The sequence below is a fragment of the Chanodichthys erythropterus genome, chromosome 16 (assembly GCF_024489055.1).
Source record: "Chanodichthys erythropterus isolate Z2021 chromosome 16, ASM2448905v1, whole genome shotgun sequence".
Taxonomy (NCBI): Eukaryota; Metazoa; Chordata; class Actinopteri; order Cypriniformes; family Xenocyprididae; genus Chanodichthys; species Chanodichthys erythropterus.
The window spans coordinates 13,465,149-13,489,743 of NC_090236.1; the positions used below are offsets into that span (position 1 = coordinate 13,465,149).

The 24,595-nt window shown below is 32.4% G+C and overlaps 2 protein-coding genes across 3 annotated transcripts in view; both read right to left on the reverse strand.

The window, feature by feature from the left end:
• Positions 1-126: 126 nt before the first annotated feature.
• Positions 127-4,822, reverse strand: uqcr11 (ubiquinol-cytochrome c reductase, complex III subunit XI). The gene is made up of 3 exons (XM_067363223.1): positions 4,773-4,822; positions 1,625-1,751; positions 127-648 (listed from the first exon to the last, which is right to left on the reverse strand). The coding sequence occupies exons 1-2, from the start codon at positions 4,820-4,822 to the stop codon at positions 1,631-1,633; spliced, it is 171 nt and encodes a 56-aa protein (XP_067219324.1). The 3' UTR covers positions 127-648; positions 1,625-1,630.
• Positions 4,823-9,441: 4,619 nt separating this feature from the next.
• Positions 9,442-24,595, reverse strand: part of tcf3a (transcription factor 3a) — a 40,211-nt gene continuing 25,057 nt past the window's right edge. Inside the window, exons 9-20 of one of the 2 annotated variants that reach the window (XM_067363690.1) lie at positions 24,382-24,481; positions 23,968-24,068; positions 23,214-23,358; positions 23,036-23,094; positions 22,826-22,904; positions 22,614-22,690; positions 21,644-21,814; positions 21,248-21,359; positions 20,273-20,408; positions 14,067-14,296; positions 12,435-12,554; positions 9,442-10,315 (exon numbers count right to left, since the gene is read on the reverse strand). In XM_067363690.1, coding sequence (XP_067219791.1) covers positions 12,442-12,554; positions 14,067-14,296; positions 20,273-20,408; positions 21,248-21,359; positions 21,644-21,814; positions 22,614-22,690; positions 22,826-22,904; positions 23,036-23,094; positions 23,214-23,358; positions 23,968-24,068; positions 24,382-24,481 — 1,323 coding nt within the window. In that variant the 3' untranslated portion in view covers positions 9,442-10,315; positions 12,435-12,441. Of the gene's footprint in view, positions 10,316-12,434; positions 12,555-14,066; positions 14,297-18,997; positions 19,234-20,272; positions 20,409-21,247; positions 21,360-21,643; positions 21,815-22,613; positions 22,691-22,825; positions 22,905-23,035; positions 23,095-23,213; positions 23,359-23,967; positions 24,069-24,381; positions 24,482-24,595 lie in introns of both variants that reach the window. The other variant, XM_067363688.1, reaches the window with a different exon arrangement.

Sequence of the window (24,595 nt, forward strand, 5' to 3'; positions counted from 1 at the left end):
GTTAATATTGGTAAACTCATGCACATGTATAAAAGGTGATGGTTACACTTAATTTTAGGGTGTCCTTGTTACAGTGTAATTATACATTTAAGCACTGAGTAATATTAATTACTATATAATTAGGTGGGTTGCGGTTTGGTTCAGGGTTAGTTGCATGTAACTATGCATAATTTACTGTTATTACTACAGTAAGTACATGAAACGTGTAACAAGAACACAAATGAAGTGTCACCAAGATGATCATAAAGCATAAACTCGTCAAACTTATTTTCTTAATTTATTAACAAGCACCACCATTAAACCCGCCGCGGAGCAGATGACATGGAGAACACAACAGAGCCCAGGTCCATGATGACGTCATTAATTATATAATTACAGTGGAAACAAATGGTGAAGCTTTATAGAAACATCAAAAACACCTCTTTATTATACATCATTTGACTCTGACTGAGAGTCTGTGATCTTTTCATGAGTACTGAATCCACACTGAAAAATCATGAGGGGGAAATGGATCGAACGCTCCAAAAAATAAATATCACATTGTTCGTTAGCGCTGATGAACTAGTCCGTTTCATGCGACAGATTGGTTTCATTATCAACAGCAGTGAAGAGCGTCTCCAACTTCAGTCCGTCTAAATCGAGACTGACCTACAGGAACATAAAACAATATCAGAGACCGAAACATTCAGACTGATTTGGGAGCAAAAACAACCCAAATTCATGTAGTTTTTGTTGACTTAAAGGGTTAGTTGACCCAAAAATTAAGATTCTGTCATTAATTACTCACCCTCATGTCGTTCCACACCCGTAAGACCTTCATTAATCTTCAGAACACAAATTAAGATGTTTTTGATGAAATCCGATGGCTCAGTGAGGCCTGCATAACCAGCAATGACATTTCCTCTCTCAAGATCCATTAATGTACTAAAAACATATTTAAATCAGGTCATGTGAGTACAGTGGTTCAATATTAATATTATAAAGCCACGAGAATATTTTTGGTGCACCAAAAAAACAAAATAACGACTTATTTAGTGATGGTCGATTTCAAAGCACTGCTTCAGGAAGCTTCGGAGCACAAATGAATCAGTGTATCGAATCATGATTCGGATCGTGTGTCAAACTGCTGAAATCACGTGACTTTATCGCTCCGAACCGCTGATTCGATACACTGATTCATTTGTGCTCCGAAGCTTCCTGAAGCAGTGCTTTGAAATCGGCCATCACTAAATAAGTTGTTATTTTGTTTTTTTTGGTGCACCAAAAATATTCTCGTGGCTTTATAATATTAATATTCAACCACTGTACTCACATGAACTGATTTAAATATGTTTTTAGTGCATTAATGGATCTTGAGAGAGGAAATGTCATTGCTCAGGCCTCACTGAGCCATCGGATTTCATCAAAAACATCTTAATTTGTGTTCTGAAGATGAACGGGTGTGGAACGGCATGAGGGTGAGTAATTAATGACAGAATCTTCATTTTTGGGTGAACTAACCCTTTAAGTCTGATTCTAACAAAAAAAAGATTTTCATTTTATACAAAAGTGATGATGCAAATAAGTGAATTCAGGTCATTTTATTGAACTCTAGACTGTATAATGAGATATAAACATGACAAACCTGCATCTATTCATCCTTCTTGAACTTTCCGTTGATGTAGGGAACGTAGTCCAGGATCACCCTCCAGTCTGTGAAGTGGACGAGAGCAACACCTCCGACTCCACCCCAGACCGCAAGCGTGGGAACCCTGGACACCACCAGAATCCACATCAAGCCTAATGCATCATATTTCATACGCACATTTCTAAGGCCTCTCAATGATCAACTGTGTTGTTGCACACAATCTACTAAAGTCCTTCTGTCGCCTGATTGATAGCTCAGACATTTATAATTAGTATAAATTGTACAAATGTCCTCCTTTAGCTCGTGCTTCATGTGTCTTTATGCTGATTTTTGATTCTGTGATTAAATAAATGTAAGAATAACTTTAATATTGTTAGTAACATTTCAACTGGACTGAAGCAACTTCGGTTTACTTGATTACCAAGATATAATTTTTTAGAGAAATCATGAGTCAAATATGATCATCAGGCTTTTAAGAAAGGTTTTGCATTGCATTATATGTTTTAAAACCAAAGAGCTTTGATAGCAAGATGATATTTAAATGCTTAGTTTTACGAAGACATTATTGGCAGATATTGATATTATATATTAGTATTGATTTTTTTACTTCACTAAATTAAACTACTGTACAAATGTATCGGATAAATATTTTACATTTTTTTTGCCTAAATCTTTCAAATTTTTTTTTTTTTTTATTGCCAAGTTCATAAATCATGTCACCGATTTGGGGAAAAACACACAAAATGAAAATACTGTGGTTCAATAAATATTTTATATAAATAACATGCTGTATTTGGTATTGAGAAAGGTCAATAGTGTCAGTGAAAGTTACATTATTACACCATTAGATGGCGGCAAAGGCTCTTTATGAGCGAGTCAGAACAAGGACGTTGTTTTAGCGCTGTGATCCTCTTAACTTTTAAAAGGATAAAGATATCGCTTTTTAAAAGAATCTCTCTCATAATACAATAAGCAGCAATGAAGCGACTCAACGTAATATTACTAGTTCTGAAGTGACGTGTTAAAATTAGTAACGGAGGCTTGAGCTCAACTGTTAAAGGAACACTCCACTTTGTTTGAAAATAGGCTCATTTTCCAACTCAGTTGAGTTTTACCGTTTTTGAATCCATTCAGCCGATCTCCGTTTTTAGCATAGCTTAGCATAGTTCATTGAATCGGATTAGACCGTTAGCATCGCACTCAAAAATGACAAAAGAGTTTCAATATTTTTCCTGTTTAAAATTCGACTCTTCTGTAGTTATATTGTGTACCGAGACCGACGCAAAATGAAATGTTGACTCTTGACTCTACACAAAATGTAACTACAGAAGAGTCAAGTTTTAAATAGGAAAAATATCAAAACTCTTTGGTCATTTGTGCGCGATGCTAACGGTCTAATCAGATTCAATGAACTATGCTAAGCTATGCTAAAAGTGGTACCGCCATCCCTGGAGATCGGCTGAATGGATTAAAAAAACGGTAAAACTCAACTGAGTTGGAAAATGAGCCTATTTTCAAAAACAGTGGAGTGTTCCTTTAAGATATCAACTTGAGATTCGAATACATGGCGGAAAAGTTCTTAAAGACTTTGTTGTTGTTCATTAACACACTCGTGCTGTCGAACTGTTGTATAAATGCAATATTACACTCGTAGCCGTGCAATATGGCTCTATATCAGCACTCTGAGATTACCTACAGCCGAATCACAGCCATTTGCTCATTTTGAGCCTCTGAATAAAACTGAGCTCCATATTCTCACTATATCAAACTATGAGGCATAAAAGACAGATGTATCAAATATGATGCAAAACATTTTATATATCAGGCCTTACAGCGTTACATACATGTTTATATTCATAATGTTAAGAAATCAAGGCAAGAATACAGATAGAGGTTAAAGGATTAGTTCACTTTCCAATTAAATTTTCCTGATAATTCACTCACCTCCATGTCATCCAAGATGTTCGTCTTTCTTTCTTCGGTCGAAAAGAAATGAAGGTTTTTGATGAAAATATTCCAGGATTTTTCTCCATATAGTGGACTTTAATGGGCACCGAATGGTTGAAGGTTAAAATTACAGTTTCAATGCAGCTTCAAAGAGCTTTAAATGATCTCAGACGAGGAATAAGAGTCTTATCTAGAGAAACCATCGCTTATTTTCTAAAAAAATTAAAAATTATATACGTTTTAACCATAAATGCTAATCTTGAACAAGCTCTCTTCTCTATTTGAATTCCAGTAGTGTAGACACTGCTAAGTGTATTACTGCCCTCCACAGGTCAAAGTTTGAACTAAATTGTCATACACAATATGCTAGTGCAAGTATATAACAATTAGTTCAAACTTTGACCTGTGGAGGGCAGTAATACACTTAGCAGTGTCTACACTGCTGGAATTCTAATAAAGTAGAGAGCTAGTTCAAGATGAGCATTTATGGTTAAAATGTATATAATTTAAAAAAATTTTAGAAAATGAGCGATGATTTCTCTAGATAAGACTCTTATTCCTCGTCTGGTATCATTTAAAGCTCTTTGAAGCTGCACTGAAACTGTAATTTTGACCTTAAACCATTTGGAGGTCATTGAAATCCACTATATGGAGAAAAATCCTGGAATGTTTTCCTCAAAAACCTTCATTTCTTTTTGACCGAAGAAAGAAAGACGTGAAAATCTTGGATGACATGGGGGTGAGTAAATTATCAGGAAAATTTAATTAGAAAGTGAACTAATCCTTTAAAGGAGCATTGTATAAATAATAACAAAAAAAATTAAGAAAAAACCCTGAAGTTCAGTCAGGCTGTTAAAGATCATAAGTTGTTTATTTTACTTTAGATTTAACTGAAAAGTTTAGAAAAGGAAACATTTTAATCATCATCACTGACCTTTTATCATTTGTATTGATGTCTGTTGTTTAGATAAAATCATGCCAATAAAGAAACATATTCAAAATCATACAATACACGCTTAAATAAACATCATAAACTGATGTAGAGGGTTCATCAGTGTTATCGTGACCTGAGCTCGTTAGCTTAGCAGCTACAGTCAGGTCGAGACAAGGACAAAACGACTAAAACAAATGAATCAAGAGGAAATACTGATAAATCAGAGCGCTTATCCTGCTGTGTGGAGTTTTACCGTGTTCTTACCATGTTTTCGCGATAGACACGTATTTCTGTCCGATTATTTTGCCCAACATTATCGGCTGTGTGAGGCGAGCAGGACGCGGAGAGCAGCAGGCGCACCGGAAACTGCGGAGGAAGCGTCATCAGCGCCGCGACGTGAGCGGAAATTCGCTGTTACATATTAAAAGTCTCTAAATAAAAAGTCTTTCAAATGGCGCTATAAAGTCTTCTTCCGCCATGTTTTTATTTTTGGGAGTCACGATGCGTATTCATATAATGGCTGTTATTCTTAATAAAGACAATAAAAATTGCTAATTTTGTATATGATAGTTATAAAATAAGAAAACAAGACAATAATCTGCAGATTAATGTGAAGCGAAAGGAAGAAAAGTGACACGTGACGCGCTTGATGTCCAGCAGGAGGCGCTGTGAGATTAAACACGTGTCAACAAGATGTCCTTGTTATAGTGTAATTATACATTTAAGCACCAAGTAATATTAATTACTTACTAGGGTTAGGTTTGGTTTAGCTGCATGTAATTATGCATAATTTTGCCTATAGTTATAGTAACTACATGTAACACGTGTAACAAGGACACTAAAATAAAGTGTTACACATATAATTCAGATTGAAAGATGAACAAATAAAGCCTGATGGATCATTTTTAATACAGTCTTCCAAGTTTTTTTGAACCACAAGCTGAAGGTTGGTGTTTTTACAATTATACTTAAAGATTTTGCATGTAATTTACATTTTTTGGCTTATAGTCATTTAAGTGACTATAGGGGGTCAAATGTCATATGCATTTGCATAAATGTCATGTGTGTAAAATTAATGTTTTTTGTCCCTTACAAATACTGAATGCATCAGAATCTAAACCGTTCAGACTTTTTACTCACTAAATATTTTACAGATTTATAATATACATTTTTCAAAGTATTTAAATGGATCTTTATATGTGAAAATATATATCTATCTTTTATATTTTAGGAAGGGGTCCTTCACATATTTGGCGTGTATTACAATACATCATTGTTTTTTTACTCACTGTAGCTATACTGATGTAGGTTAAATTTATTTATATTGAATTATTTCAATCAAAACTATTCATTATTTAAACTTTATTTTAATCAATTTATTTACTATATTATTACTCTTATTTTTTAGTTTTAGTCAAGTTATTTATATCAAATTTATTTTAATTAACATTTATTAACTATTTTTTTTATTTAAATCAAATGTTATGTGGTTATGTTTTTTTATTTATTTAAATTAATTTATTTTAATCAAATGTGTTAATGTAATATTTATTTTTATTTAAAGAATGTATTTTAATAAAATGTACTAATTTATTATTTATTCATGACTTTTTATTCAAATACATTTAATTTAATCAAATTATTTTAATCTAATGTATTATTTAAATAAAATTTGATTTAATTTTTTACTTATGTAGTTATTTGTATCAAATTTATTTGTTTATCGTTTACATTTATTTAAATAGCATTTTAATCAAAACATTTTGTAGTTATGTACATTAAAGTTTATTTATTTTAAATTATTTTAATCATATTTTTATTTAAATATCATTTTATTTTTAAATAGTATTAATTTATTATTTATTTAAATAATATTATAATTATATATAATTTTTATAATTTATATAATATAATTATATAAAATATAATTTTATAATATAATTTTTTTTTACTTTAATCAAATGTATTTAGTGTTCTCAAAATATATTTAAATAAAATTTTATTCTAATCAAATGTTTTTATGTAGGTATGTATTTGTTATTTAAATCAAAGTTTATTTTAATTTATTTAAATAACACTGTTTTACTTAAATGTATATTTTAAAACAAGTTTTATTTTAATCAATTTATTTTAATATAATGTATTAGTTTATTATTTAAAAAAATTGATTTATTTTAATAACATTTTAATCAAAACATTTTGTAGTTATGTATATTATTTAAAGTTTATTTATTTAAAACTACTTTAATCAAACGTCAATAGATTTCTATTTAAATAACATTTTATTTTTAATCAAATTGTATTAATTTATTATTTATTTATATTTAAATGTTTTAATCTATTTACTCTAATGTAATTTATTACTTATTGAAAAATATTTCTTATTTATTTTTACTTTGATCAAACCTATTTATTTAGCTTCTTTAATCTTACTTTTATTTATTTTTGCACATTTACACATCTTTTCTCTAAACCCCGGACCCGAAGCGTGAGAAACAGACTCTCAGTGACGGCGTGTGCAGAACAGATCTCATTCAAACACATCAATGTTTACAAAGAAAGTACTTTATTTGCTCAGAGGAGCAAGAATTCACTTAACATACATCTGGAATTCTCATGTCCCTCTTCATGTGAATTTATAAAATATTCTCAAGTTGAAGCCACAAGACGTGACGTTTCAATAAAACCTGACTGACTCCAGGATAAAACTGAACAAAACGATGCAGGCACTAGTACATAATCACTCCCCGTGTCCGGAGAATGAGGAAGGCCACTCTCTCTCCTTTCAGAGTTTACATTTTTGAAATACATAAACAAGAATAATTCATATAATCATCTTTTAGTCGCAAAAGACGATGTTAGTACTAATGAAGAAAAACAAAACGATCTCTAGAGATAAACTCGGTACTGTGTTTCCTTTCAATTTGGAACGAAAACGTCTACGAATGAAACCTCTAACGTTGGTTTGGGCAGGTGTTGACAGATTTTGCACAGTGATTATTTACCTTATAAACAATAAGGAACATTTCTGTGTGAGAACGCAAAAATTGGCATCTCTAATGTCTTACACAACGAGAAACAAAAAGACTAATAATTATTTCCAAGCTCTCCCGTTATAAAAGCTTCAACAGAAATATGAAACACAATTTGTTCCTGGCATACTTCAGCAACTAGGTTTTGCCATTTATCTAACATTTAAAATCAACATAGATAATAACAAAAACAAGTAAACACAAACATTTAACAGAACTTTATAAAAGAAGTAAAAAACAAACAAAAAAAAAACTCCAGGGTCGTCCTGTACAGACGCTTTGCAAAAACCCACAATCTATTTCTCTCTACCGCGAGTAGAAATACGGACAAGTGGCAGCAAATTCTGTCGTGAATCAACACGTTAAACTGATAAAATGCACAAAAACACCCTGACGACTTCAGCAAAGAATCGCCAGCGGATCTGGGGAACTACTCAGTCAAATTCAGTTTGTGTTGTGGGAGCAGACGCTCGAAATCAAAGTCCAGCTCGAGCTACAGCCCAAGAAAATTCATAGATGGACTCAGAAACGCCAGGAAAACGCTGACGTGTGAAATGTTCAGAGACTCGCTCGTTCCCGAGGGTAAAAACTGAGGATTTCTCCGCAGATGATGCGTGTGGTTCAGTTTGAGACGATATAAAAACGAGTTACTAATGTAAATGAGACACACGAAAAGAAACTATTATCCAGCGTTTTCCAATACTTATGAAATACACAAAGAAAAACACAAGCTCTGGTGCTTTGGTGAATGATGGCAGACATGACCGTGAATCGCACAAAAACATGCTCCGATATTTCACCCCCCAAAAAATTAAGAAAAACAGATTTTTTTTTTTTTTTTTTTAATTTTCTTCAGGTGTCTATATATCTAAAAAATGTCATCAACATTTTTTTAATGTCTATATATGTGTGTGTATATGATCAAAAAAATAAAAAATAAAAATGGGATATATATTTTTTGCTATATATATATATATATTATATATATATATATATATATATATATATATATAAAAAAAATCAACATTTTGTGTATTTTATATATATATATATATATATATATATATATATATATATATATATATAAAAAAATCAACATTTTGTGTATTTTATATATATATATATATATATACATACATACAATAAATATGTTGATTTGTTTTTTTTGTTTTTTTTACATTTTTTTGTGTTAATTTTCAGATTTTCAGTTAATTTTTGTATATAATCAGAAAATAAAAATAAAAAGGGAAATATATATATATAGCTATGGAAAAAATTAAGAGACCGCTCCAAGTTCAGAAATCAATGTTAAGTGGTCTCTTAATTTTTTTCCATAGCTGTATATTATATATATATATATATATATATATATATATATATATAAAATAATTTTTTTAGCTATATATTTATCAAAAGATTCAACATATATATATATAATTTCCCATTTAATTTTTTTTGTTAGTTGTAAGATTATAATATGATATATATATATATATATATATATATATATATATATATATATATATACACACATATACACACATACACAAAATGTTGAATTTTTTAGCTATATATATTATCTGAAGAAAATGAACAAAAAATAGAATAAAAATTAATTAAGAAACATATATATATATATGCACAAAAATATGTTGATGAATTTTTATTTTTTAGAATTTAATATATATTATCTAAAGAAAATAAAAAAATAAAAATAAATTTTTTATAAATTTTATTTTATTCGTAAATTTTTTTGTTAACTTTCTTCAGATAATATCTGAAGAATCTGATAGAATCTAAAAACAAAAATCATCAACATTTTTGTGCGTATATATATATATATATATATATATATATATATATATATATATATATATATATATAAAAATTTAAACCTACATTTAGGACCATTATGATTTTTGCATTATGATAATTGAGCACATTTCTCAATTACATCTTTTTTTACACCTTAATGTGTCCAGAATGTTTTTTGTAATTATTATGATTCTTAATATATTTTACTGTAATACAGTAAAACAAATACTGTATTTTAAATTAAAAAGTTTTTTTATTTTATTTAAATGAGCATAAAGGACATACAACAAATACTCCAATATGTTTAACTGATATTTATCACGGCTATAATTTTGTTTTACATTATAATGATGAGAATGAGGCAAATGTATTTGTTGTGAAAATGTGAGAATGCAAAAAAAATCTTAATGTCCTTAAAAACAGGCTTAATCTTGTGGTTTTGGAGGTGAAATGCGACAGGTTTTGTGGGATTCACGCATGAGTGGCGATCCCAAAACATTGTGTATCAAAACTGAACGGCGTCGCCATTCATTTCCTTTCTACGTCATAAACACAAAACGGTACAAAAGAAAGTTGAACTTGAATACATGTTCTAAAAAAGAGAGAAAAGAATCTGTTCCCACAGCGGAGCTTGACCTTGTGTTGAATGCAAAGGCTCATGGGTCGGTGTGCGTGTGTGTGCTATATAACAGCACACTGTAATCCTTACATCACTCCATCAACAGCAGGACGGTCCCGGTCCTCCAAACGCTGTTTCTTATGGGTGATTTCCACCAATGGTCCATGATTGTGTGTGTTCGTGAGCCGTGCGAGCGGCCCAGGAAGTGTACTGTGTGTATGTGAGTCTTCCAACACATCTGTTTATAATATATAAATCAAGAATGTGTGTATGTGTGTGGACTCTGGAACAAGAACAGGAAGATAAGGCCACGTCGACGGAGAGATTCCTTACGTCAGGATCTGTTGAGCGAAAACAACAACAGTGTTAGAAATGCTTCCAGAGAACATTTCACAAAAGCTTTCAAGATGTGAGCTGGATTTCATTCATTCAGAGTCAAAGCAGATTTCCACCGCAGTGTTTGTTGTGGAAACTTAAAGAGCCGTTATGCTTTTTTTCCATGTTCAGATCTCTTTAATGATGCGGTTTGAGCACTAAAGGTCTGCAAACATCCTCTATATCAGCGTCAGTGTTCCTGAAACGCCTCCATCCGGAGTTTATCGTCACAATATTCCTCAATTAAATATTTTATGCACAGAATAAAGGGGCGGGGCCTGGGTGAGTTAGTTAGTAGTGTGATGAAACTGGCGGTTATGGTAAGGGGCGGGACATTTCCCAAACACCAATCACAACACACCGCTCCAGCGACCAATCAGAGCACATTGTGCTTTTCAGAAGGAGGGGCTTCATAGAGACAGGAACTAAACAGAGTTACTGACAGACTGGGAAGAGAGGAGCTGCAACAATGGAGAATATGAGGAGAATAATCAACCTGTTCTAGTAGAGACAAAAACAACATCAAGACTTTGAAAAAGAGCATAAATGAATTTAAATCAAATGAATCCAATCTCAGTATGGACTATTTTTAGCCATGTTTTAATCCTCTTGTGCAAAACATTGTTTGCTACAAAAAAATAAATAAATGTTCATTTGATTACAATGTAAATGATTAATTAAATTGTATAATAAATTTGCATTAAATCATAAATACAAAAAATAAATAAATACAACAGAATTTCTGAAAAAAAAAAAAAATATATATATATATATATATATATATATAAATATAAACAAACATTTCATAGAGCCCTATTTTTGTAAAAAAAAAAAAAAAAAAAAGTATGTTTTTATGAATTCAATTGATTAGATATTATTTTTGATTATTTAAACTTAAAAAAAAAAAAAACAATCCAGAAAAGTTAAAAATTAATTTTAATAATTAATTTTATTTGGGGAAAAATAAAATAGAACTTGGGAAAAATTCATACATAGGACCCTAAAATATATTTTTTGCTTTTAATACATTTATTAAATTGAAAAAGTTAAATTAATTAGACATGCTTTTTGAATACTAAAATGTACTTTTGGAATCCAAAAAAATTTAAATGGAAAATAAATAAACAGAAAAAAACTGAATATTAAAGCACAAAAAGACTTAAGTCTGCATGTTCTTCAGTAATATTAACAGTTTATTAGAGTTTACAACTCTGTTGTGCAGCACATTGCTAAATAAATATAATGACATAAAAATATAACAATTTCTTTTAATGAAATGTAAAAAATTAATTAAATTAATTAAATACCACCATTTTTGATAATAAATTTGTATTAAATCCTAAATCTAAAAAAAAATTATAACAGACAAAACAGAATTTCTGAAAAAATAAAACATTTCATAGGTCGTAATTCAATTTTTTAAAAAATTCAACAGATTTGATATATTTGATTTTTAAAACTTAATAAAATAATTAAAACAGAATCCAAGGCATAATTAATTTTATTTGGGGGAATGTAAAATAAAATATGAATATAAAATAAAATAAAATGTGAAACGGATAAAAATTATATTTTTTGCTTTTAATAATTTTTCGTTAAATTGTACAAGTTAAATTATTTATTTAGACAGGCTTTCAGTTTACTAAAATGTAATTTAGTTATTAAAGTGGAATTTAAATTGAAAATAAGTTTCACGTTTACACAACAACAATGTACTAAAAACGGAAAAGTTCTTTGTACAGAGTACAACCTTTTCCAAACTATCCCTGTTCACATGGATTCGTGAAAATGACTAAAAAGGCTGCATTACTCAGTTGGCGATGTCAGTTTGTAAAGAGAGACTACACGTCTGCGCACACACGCATTCTTATACAGAGCACTCGCCTCGCACATGCATATTCACCTTATTTTAACAGTTTACTGCACTTTGTTATTCCCCATAGCGGCTAATAAATCAGAAGTCTCACACATTCACAGAAAACAGCTTAGTTTTGCATTGAAAAATAAGCTGGATAGACTGAACACGTAATACACCTCTGCATGAATATAATATATTAAAATGCTTCATAACAGTCAGTCACTCACCTGAATGTTACATATGGCCGTGTCCATCTCCACCCAGACCAGACAACATCTGAGGGTCTCCTGTGACCTTCTCCTCCTCTCTCCTCTTCAGACACGCGGCCTTCGGGTTCAGGTTACGCTCTGAATACAACAGTGATTGACATCAGATATTAAAGTCTGTAATGAAGACGCTCGCAGTCAAACAGCAGTACAGGAGCTTTAAGAAGCCACACTTGAATACTGATGGAAGAGCAAGTGAGAGGAAGAAACACGATGTGATTTAGACAAGTACGACAAGCTGCTTGAAAAAAAAAAAACCTGTGAAGAACGTGTCCGGTTCACAATTCATCACAAAAAGAAAGAATTACTGGACCGGACAGAGAAATTCATTTTCATTACTGCAATGTGACGACGAAATTTTTATACTTGTATATGTTTGTGTGTGTATTCTTATATAATATATATATATAATTTTTTTTTTTTTTTTTTAAGTATACATTGTCAAATGTATACTTAAAAAATGTATACATTTATTTATTTATTTCATTAATTTATTTGACCACAATGTACAGTAAAAAATAATCTAATGACAATTACGCTTTAGAATAATATATTATTTAATATATATAATTTAAGTATAACTTACAAAATAAAAAAATACATTAAAAAATATAAAGTAATGAAGTTATTAGGAAAATATATTCATTTATAAGTGCGTTTTATATATATATATATATATATATATAAAAAAATCAAAATATATTGTTAATCATATTTTAATTGACACAATGCAACAAATTTTCTTTAATTTTTTTGGGTCAATTTATCAGGAAAATATATTTAATAATAAATATTTATATAATGGTCATTAAAATAATGTCACATGCAATAAACTGGAATGGTCAAAAAAAGCTAAATTTTCTACAACAAAAAACATTTTTCTCTTTAAATTGTTTAATGCATTTATCAGGAAAATAAATATTTTTTACATATACATATACATATATACATATATATATATATATATATGCGCAACATTTTATATGATGTCACATGCAACAAATTGTAAAGGTCAAAAAATGCATAATTTACTACAACAAAAACAATTTTTTCAAAACAATTTTAGTGCATTTATCAGGAAAATAAATATTAATAAATATATATTTATTTTTATTATATATTTATATATTTTTAAAGGTAACAATTTTTTTACTTTTCTACAACAAGTCAATTTATCAGGAAAATATAAATAAATTATAAAATATTAATAAATATATATTTATTCAAAAATTATATATCTAAATATATTTAAATGTCATGAAAATAATGTCATGTAACAAATTGTAACTAACGGCGGCTTGATTTTCTATAAACTTATTTTTTCAAGTTTTTGGCTGAAATATGATGTTGGCATGTTTTTGTGAGATTCACTCTGAAATCTTTTGTTGTTCCAATCATAATCGATCAGATGTTCAGTGTGTCGACATCCTACTTGTGTACATCACGTGAAAAGAGGCAGAAGGTGTAAAAGAGAGATGTTAAAGGTCAGCAGACACACACAGGTTAGTCAAAGCGAAGAGAAATCTCAGCAGCAGCAGCGCTGTGTCTGGTGATTCTTGGCAGGACGGTGGCGGCACAGAGGGGTCGTCCTACCTCGCACCTGTCTCTCCAGGCCCAGGATCACCTGCACGGCCTGCTGCAGGATGATGAGTTTAGTCTGAGCCTTGTCGCTCTTCAGGTGCAGCTGACACATGCGGCCGAGCTCCCTGAAGGCTTCGTTAATGTCCCGCACGCGCACCCGCTCCCGAGCGTTATTGGCCATGCGTCGCTCGCGCTCGCGCTGCTCCTTCTCCTCCACCGTGAGACACTCCTCCGACACGCTGCTGCCAGGGGCGACCAGGCGCTCGTTAATCACCTCGTTAAGTACATTCTACACCTAAATTAACTGTCTTGGCTTCATTGAGTTGACTCTAATAGAACTTTGCAACTACTAAAGAACCTGTTAATTACAGCTGATTTTTCTCTACATGGTTCCCATACTCTCTGGAGATATATATAAATTATTATAATTGCTAAAATATAATAATTATTAAATTACACTTTATATTTAGAATATTAAAATTTTATATAAGACATAAAAATAAAAAAATACAATTTTTACATTTTAATTATTATTAATATATTAATAACAATTAATAAAACAGTTTTTTTATTTTAATTATTAATTTTAAAATTAATTGTAATTTATAATTAAAATATAAATTTTATAATATATGCATAAATAATTATATATAATTTTATTAAAATTAGAATTTTTACATTTTTATTATTTAAATTTATTACATTTTAATGTATATTTAAAATAATATCAAATTTTTTATATAATATATGCATAATAAAAATTATAATATATGTATTTTTTTTACATTTTTATTATTTAAAATGATTCAATTTTAAATGTATATTTAAAATAATTAGATGTTTTCTATATTATATGCATATAATACCAAATATAATATTAGATAAATTATATTACAATAAAATTATATATTTAAAACTATTAAATTATATTTAAAATAAATTTATAAAAAATATAAAAATAATATATTAAATTATAAATAATCACAATTATAATTTATATATAAAATTAACAATATAATTTAAATTATAATTATTTTAACACACACATTATATATATATATATATATATATATATATATATATATATCTATATATATATATATATATATATATATATATATATATATATATATAAATTAAATTAAATTACTTTTCCACAACTTTAAAATGCCCTGAAATTCCCTGCATAACTTTAGTGTCATTAAGCAAAACAAATCCTGTTTTACATGTTAAACATTATAAAACCAGCATTCTGCATCTTTGAATTCAGACCCATGCTGAGACAAACAGGAAGTGTCCGATTAAAACTGCACTGAATCCAGTTAAACGAGGGTTGCGGTGAAGGATCCAGCGGAGGTGCGGAAAGAGAGCGGAGACACGTCCGATCCCAAGCATCTTGCTTTTATCGTGACCGGACACGCAATTTCAAACAAGACACAGACGGACGGGTCGCTACGCATTAAAGCGTCAGTGGATTTCAGGAGGCCTGTGGGAACTGCCACGGAGCGAAAGAGCGCAAGTGACAGACGAGAGGACAGCAAGATGAGAGAGATGCACCGTCTGCCAAGAACCGAACAGAAACACACACTGCCACTGAGAGAGCCAGACAGAAGACAGGATGAGGTGAATGCGACTGTCTCATCGTAAACGCATCCCGCTGCTGAGATGCATTTATGCAGCATGAGACTAAAAACCACTGCGGCCATCTGCAAAGAAAAAGGGCTGAAGAACAGATGGAGAAATGGGTAAAAAGAAAAACAACCTGGCAAACAGAGGGTTAAACATGACATGCAAGCATTAATCAGACTGTCACAATCCGAAGCGACTACACCGGTAAAGAAGGAAACACAAAAGGGACAAGTCCGTCTCTTCTAATCTGCCGGGTTAATGCCTGCGGAAAAAGCTTTTCACTGCAGTTCAGACGGGTTACGGACATGCAACAGACAAAAATGAAACTATAAGATGTATGAAGATTTAAAGGAACAATCGGGATGGTTGCATGCATTATTGCGTCCATACTAATCAAAACCGCATCATCTACTCAACCCTCATGTCTCGCGAGTTTCTTTTCAGGAAAAGAGAGATTTATCAGGATACTGACGCCTGTTTTCAATTGTATGTCGCACACAAATAATGTCAAACACCAAAAATGACAAACGAAGCACCATAAACGCCATAACAACAGTCCATACTGTAAAAAAATGTACACAGTAAAATATCGTTTTCCATTGAAACAGTAATATACTGTAAAAACGATGCATTCTGGGTAATATTTGTCATTTTCGAGAAAGTAGCCTATAATTTAGTATCTCGAAAACAACAAATAAAATGACCCAGAATGCATTGTTTTTAATGGTATTTTACTGTTTCAGTGAAAAACGGTATTTTACTGTGTAAATGTTTCATTTTTTTTTTACAGCTATTTTTATTGTTATGACATTTATGGTACTTCGTTTGTCATTTTTGGTGTTTGACATTATATATTAGTTTTTTTTTAGAGTTCATGTCTTCTGTAATCATATGATAATTTTGACAAGGAACTGACTGAAATTTTTATTGCCTAAGAGAGAAAATCTTGTCCGCGCATTTGTTTGTTTATACTTTCACGTCAATACGTGTTTGCACCTGAGTTAACCAAAACTATTAAAAAATTGATTAAAATAAAGCTGAAATATAATAAAATGTAACATAACAGAAACTAAACGAATTAGAAATGTTGCATTAAATAAGTTGAAGCACAAAAATAACTAACTGGACATAAATAAATAATTAGAACTGAGCTAAAATTTAAATCTGAAATAAATAAAATAAATATAATATTTAAATAAACTATTAAAATGACAAATGCATATCAAATAACTAACTACAAATAAAAGGAAAACTGAAAATATAAAAATAAAAGCTAGTTCACAATAATAATAATAATAAAAACCTATAACAGTACATCAAAATAACAGCAAGTTTGACGTCAATGACATCAGAATTTTGCTTTTTTTGGGACTCGACAGTCCTGTAAAATCCTTCAAAACTTCGCTTAGGTTGAGAAAATGACAAAATGCACATTTCAGGTTTGACTAGAGCTGCGCGATTAATCGATAAAAGATCTCAATTCAAACACCCATGCAATCTTATTCCTAAATGACGATGATTCGTCTGTGTCTATTCAACTTTGGAAAAAAATAAATAAATCGCAGACATTCTGAGTCGTTGTCATGTATGGATATGAAACAGCTTTGCAAATAGTCTTCAACCACACGGTATCATTATTTCGGTCTTACAATAAACATATAAAAACTCTATAAACACTGATGTCTACGGAAGCGATTACATAGTTACACCAGTAGGTGGCGACAAGTGACTGTTTTTTGAACGAATCTCTTGAATGAATGATTCAGTGACAAATTCATTTTTAACACAGATTCATCCAGTAATGAAACAAGTGAAGTATTAATGAGTGAGTCATTGAATCAATCACTCAACCCTATTGTTTTTAAATAATTCATCCAGAATAATTAAGCATATTAAATAGACTGCAGCAATTACAATTTTGTCAGAAGCTCTAGTAAATTGCATGTTTTTTGTTTAGCTGTCGGTTCATAATCATGATCTATATTGGAAACAAAAAATATCTCAATTTATGCAGAATCGTGCAGCTCTAGGCTTAACTAACTATTGCGACCAGCTTTAATCGTAGTTTGTTAGTTGCATGAATCTTGCAAGCAGACAGAAAACAGGAAGGGATGAAATGACAGACAGAATCACACGCAGATCCAGCACACAGTTACAGAAAGTGCAGACAGTCCCACAATCACCCTAAACAGACGCCTGTGTGGGCCGTGAGGAGGCAGGAGGCGTCAGTGACGCTACTACACAACGTAACTCAAAGGAATTACATCCAAGATAAATTTGGTGCATGATAACTACTATTAAAAGAAAATGTTCTGGGGATTAATGCAACTTGTTCCTAAGGCATTCCTTTCAGGCAAGACACCACAGGTCAATAGGGTAAAAATACAACAACAACAGCAAACTGATAGATATCACTATACTTTCTAAGTTGATTACATTAATAATTGCAAAAATGTTTGCATTACAACTCATTTAAATATGCAAATGATGCAATATCAATTAAATATGCACTGATTTGCATACAGAAAAAAAATTAGGAATAAAATACTATATTTGTAATTGAAATCTACAGACACAAACCGATAAAAAAAATTATAAATTATATTAAAAATAACAAAATTTATGTATTATATAAAAAAAAAATTATATAATATCACAAATATCATTTATATATAAATAATAATATTATAATATAATATTAATTAATAAAAATAATTATTGTTATTTTATATATATATATATATATATATATATATATATATATATATATATATATATATATATATATATATATTATAAAAAACATAATATTCATTAATAATAATTATTATTACAATTATAATAGAATAATATTTAATTATATGATTAATAATATCTTTTATAATTTAATTATTAATTTATTACATAATTTATTATATATTCATTTATATTAATAATTTATTTTATTTATAAATCAAATTACTTTCCCTCTTTTTTTAATTACTGAATAAATCAAATTACTGTGAACAGACAGAAAAAGAATTAGGGATAAAATACTATATAAATCAGGCAAACGATATATGAATATATGACTCAAAAATGTTCCAAAACCTTTGGATATCCAAAAAGCCCTAAATCAACCAATGCATTAAAAAAAAATGTTTTTGCCTATAGTGTCTTGCCTTTTGAACCCCAAACGTTATGCATTTAAATCACTCATGCAACAAATCCGTCCTCCTCCCCTTGCGACCCAATCAGGCGGCCTGACCACAGACAGATCTCCGCGGTTCTGCTCGTGCCTGAGCACTGATCGGAGGTCAGCCGCACACACTGACCTCGCACTTGCTGCTCCAGGTTGAGAATAACGTTTACGGCCTGGTGCAGGATGAGCAGTTTGGTCTGAGGTTTCTCATTGCTCAGGTGCAGCTGGCACATGCGGCCCAGCTCTTTGAAGGCCTCGTTGATGTCGCGCACGCGCAAACGCTCACGGGCGTTATTGGCCACGCGCCGCTCTTTCTCCCGCTCCGCCTTCACCTCCACCGGCAAGTCCTCGTCATCCTCGTCGTCTTGACTTCATGGGTCAGAGGAACAGAGGGGTGAGAAGGGTTCACAGGTAAAACAATCACGGCACACTGAGAAAACAGGGAGCGACTCGTGTTTTCTCAGCGTTACCTCGCCTCAATGTTTTAAAATGGACCAGTCAGAAGCTGCTGGAAGTGGGATCGGCAAGTAAACTGAGTATTTACAGATGCAAGTGTAATTGTTACATACAAATGGTCAAAAGTTTGGAATATTTAAGACTTTTTAATGTTTATGAAAGTCTCTTCTGCCTCCAAGGCAGCATTTATTTGATCAAAAATACAGTAAAAATAGTGAAATATTTTTACAATTTCAAATAACTGTCTTCTATGTGAAGATATGGTAAGTTGTAATTTATTTCTGTGATCAAAGCTGGATTTTCAGCATCATTACTCCAGTCTTCAGTGTCACATGATCCTTCAGAAATCATTCTAATATGCTGATTTACTGCTCAAGAAACATTTATGATTATTATCAATGTTAAAACAGCTTCATATTTAAGTGGAAACTGTGATAAACTACCATTCAAAAGGTACTAAAGATAAAAATGTTTTTATTCAGCAAGGATGCATTAAATTGATGCATTAAATTGAAGGATGCAAAAAAGTGACATTTATAACGTTACAAAAGATTTGATTTCACAGAAATGCTGTTTTTTTGAACGTTCCATTCATCAAAGAATCATGAAAAATAAAATGTTTCAGTTTCCACAAAAATATAAAGCTGTTTTCAACATTGATAATAATCATAAATGTTTATCGAGCATCAAATCATCATATTAGAATGATTTCTGAAGGATCATGTGACACTGAAGACTGGAGTAATGATGCTGAAAATTCAGCTTTGATCACAGGAATAAATTACAATTCACTATATTTTCACAGAGAAAACAGGTGATTTAAATTGTAAAAATATTTCACAATTTTTACTTTATTTTTGATCAAATAAATGCAGTCTTGGAGAGCAAAGAGACCAGTAGTGTTTATTTATAACCCCTGGTATTAAATGAAGGTGCACAGGGCGGCAGGTACCTCGATCGCGTACAGCTTTTTCCGTCTTTCTTCTCATCGTCTGATTTATCCGCAATAGACAGGTTCTCATCATCTTCCTTATCTTCCCGCTTTATATCCGAGCTGGAGGAGTGAGAGGAGCGAGGCAGAGACAGACCTGACAGACAAACACAAGATGAGATTAGCAATAGAAAATGCTGATCGCACAGTGTGACAGCAGCACTGTGAATACATCCTGTTAAGGTGATGAGTTGAAGTTTTTGGGGTGTTAAATTTAGACTCATAAGTCACGGTGTTACTTTCAAAACATCAATTGTTCTGTTTGAGCTGCCCGAAATGTCAACCTCTGACCCGACCCACGCCGTGAGTTTAGGACTTTGTCTTTGTAAACCTTGTGTTTTTGCCACATTGTTTTCATTTACTGTTTTACATTTACATTAGTGATGCACTGAAAACAAAATTAAAGTTCAGAAACCGGAAATAAATGTTATTTATAATCTGTTAATTAATCATATTTAATAATCAAATAAAAATAAGTTGTATACAAACTTTTAAATTGCACATAAGGCAGTTTTATATCAACTTTATAATGATATAATTATGTTTCTACTCCATTTCATTGTTGAATTTATAGAATTTCATTGTTAAATTAAATTAATCTTAGTAGACCAACTGGTCATTGAATGGCTTTTCTGGAGTTTTTTTCCATTTTATTTGCCAAATATTTCTACTTGCTGAAATTTTGGTGCCTCACAGATTTACATTTATGCATTTAGCAGATGCTTTTATCCAAAGCAACTTATGTTACTTTCAAGGTTTACATTTTATCGGTTCATGCATTTACTGGAAATCGAACCATGAACTACAGGAATGCTTGTGTATGAAAAGCATGAATGATACAAAAAATCTTGCTGCATGCTTGTCCATTAAAATACACAAAGCACATCATTTATGAATATAAATCAAGCCACAGTAACGAAAAAGAGCAGCACTGACTGGTAAAGGCGTCGGACTGTGAAGTGGGCGGAGCCTGATGGGAGCCGTGGTGTCCCTGCAGGAGAGCGCTGGACTGTGGTAAACCTGCTGCATCATCACTGAGATTTGACATCTAGAGAAAAGAGGAGACGACGTGTTCAAACACACTGATCAACACTCAATAGTGAGCATCTGCCTTCTCACTATATCAGGACATGAACTCCATCTGACAGTCACTTCATTTCACTTCACTACAACCCGTCAAAATAAAAGTCTGGTTTAACTTGGTTTAAGTAATACATAGCTATTATACAGCAGAATAAAAACAGAATTTGGGGAAAAAATAAAATGGAATTTAGAACGGTCCACAGATCGGTAAGGTTTGAAACAAAGCCACGGTAATACGTTAACACTCACCAGGCCGGGCAGACGGCTGACGAGCCCGAAGGCCTGACTGAGGGAGCCCAGGGCCGCTGCACCAGCTGGATGCCCAGAGACGGCTGCGCTCAGTAAACTGTGCATGTCTGTGCCTACCGCATGGCTCCTCAACACATGAAGCGCTTCGCCTAGACGGTCATCCATCTTACTCTGTAAAGAAGACAAATTACTCAAGCTGCCACAGAGGCAAAGTTTATCAAATGCACAACAAGCCAGTATGTGATAGCACTTGCCAATGAAAATTTTATTTTTGTACATGCATACAGAGGCATACACATGCATGCATACAGAGGCATACACATGCATGCATACAGAGGCATACACATGCATGCATACAGAGGCATACACATGCATGCATACAGAGGCATACACATGCATGCATACAGAGGCATACACATGCATGCATGCATACAAAGAAATTTAACATGCATGCATACAGACATACAGATGCATGCACAGACATACACATGCATGCACAGACATACACATGCATGCACAGACATACACATGCATGCACAGACATACACATGCATGCACAGACATACACAGCCATGCATACACAGACATACACATGCATGCATATGCAAAAAGACATACACATGCATGCATACACAAATATAACATGCATGCATAGACAGATATACGCATGCTAACAGACACACATGCATGCATACACAGACAAACGCATGCATACACAAATATAACATGCATGTATATACATAAATATAACATGCATGCATACACGGGCATACACAGGCATGCATATACAAACACAGACAAACACATGCATGCATACATATGCATATAACAGCACACAGTAAAATCGTTTAAAATGAAGTTGTGTGTTCATAAGGACTACAAAGTCATACATTCAAAGCAATGCAACTAGCTTGGATTACACTAGTCATTTGCAAACAGTTTTGATATACGGTGACACAGTTAAACATACCGGTGCCTGCAGTCCTGTCTCAAATCCAGGCGATGGAGCAGGCTGAGAAGAACCTTTGGGCCACTGAGATGCAGAGGCTAAAGACACAAACACAGAAGTCAATAAAGCCCAGAACAGCCTCATGAGCGCTGGCTGAAACAGTGTTGACAGTGTCGCACAGCAGATGGCACCACAGAGCCATTTACAAAGAGAAGAACGTTCAGGAAACCCACCCGCAACATTTGAAGGAGAGCCCACAGGGGTGGAAGGGGTCGAGGAGAAGCTGTTGCCGTTATTGTCAGAGGGATATATCTAAAAACAACAACAACAGACAATATTTGTGTTTATCACAGTGTTATTTTTAATACATCACCCAAAAACATTTAATCATTTAACAGAGTAATTCCAGAAATATCACATTTATGATTAAACGCAGAACTCACCGAAGCAAGAGCTTTTCCGATCTCAGCGCCGGAGCTCCCTGCATTTCCACCTCGGTTTACTGTGTTGACAGAGAATGAAGCTGGTGTTTATAGGTGAATTACTGTGAATTACTCAAACGGGAGCAGGTCACAGAAGTAAAGCTCTGGTTTGTGGTCGAGTCAGGGTGGAGCGTCTTACCCATGATGCTGTCGCTTCCATTTATGGGCGGCGTGTGGTTGGGAACGCCGTATCCAGCAGAAGAGGAATGGAAGCTGGAGGGTATGTTGACCTCGCTCCCGTGCAGAGGGTAGTTCTGCGGCGACAGGGGCAACGGCTGGCGCTTCTGCGGGCGAAACACAGACGTGAAATTATTCATGAGCACGTGTCGAATTTGTCATCATATCTATCATACGGCTCTGGTGCTGCCATTCAGACATTAGAAACATTCGATTGATTTTCCACATGAAGGTCTGCGGTAATTAAGCTGCATTTTTTCTGTGGTCTCTGACTCACCAGACAGGGAAAAAAACATGGAGATGATGTAATCAGGACCTATTTCCAAGTTTTAGAAACTTGATCAGAGATGTAGAAACTTGCTTTTCATTTATATACAGTGCATTTCGTTACATTTAATAAATCAAAATCACTTTATGGTTCCAGAATGCTCCAATTCACATTTAAACAACACAATCATTTTGGTCAAAATTTATTTTTATGAAGCTCTCAAAACAATGTGGTGAACATTTAACAATTAACTGCATGTTTTCTGTGATCTCTGGATCATTAGAATGGGAAAAAAAATCATCTTGAGGACCTATTTTTTTAACCAAATGAATCAGATCATGTTTCAAAGTTCATTAGATATGTAGCTAACTCAGCGAACGACAGATAAGTGTCAATACTCAGTTCAAATACATTAGAAATAGTCTTTGTCGCTGGACGTTTGGCTCACCTGTGGGTTTATGGAGGAGAACGGGGCCGGCTGACCGATGTGAGGCGAGTTACTCATAACAGGAGGATATCCAGACTGACCCCAATGATCCGGAAGTCCATCTGATAAACCAAAACCAAAAATTATATACAGAGTTTCAATCCATTGCTATCTTCATTCACACTTCAGTTTAGGGTCCAATTCTTACTATTAACTAACTATTAACTATGACTTTTGCCTCAATAAACCTCTTACTGCTGCTGATTATTAGTAAAGTAGTTTTTAAATTTAGGATTATGGGATCTAGAATAAGGCATTAATATCTGCTTTATAAGTACTAATAAACAGCCAATTTCCTAGTGATATGCATGATAATAAGCAACTAGTTAATAGTGAGAATTGGACCCTAAACTAAACTTCTGTGTGTGTACATACCTTGCATGTTAAAAAAGCCTGGATAAAGGTTTCCAGCTTTAGATCCGGGGTATCCGGTGCTGTCCTGGTTATAGTCCTCACCGGTGGAGCCTGGATAAGCCTGCCAAGCAGAAGAAATAAAAGCTGGGATTTAGGTCATGAGAATGTGATGTGGAATGGACTGGAAGTCATCTGATCGTCCAGAAGATGTGGTTCTGCTTTAGCCCGCAGTATG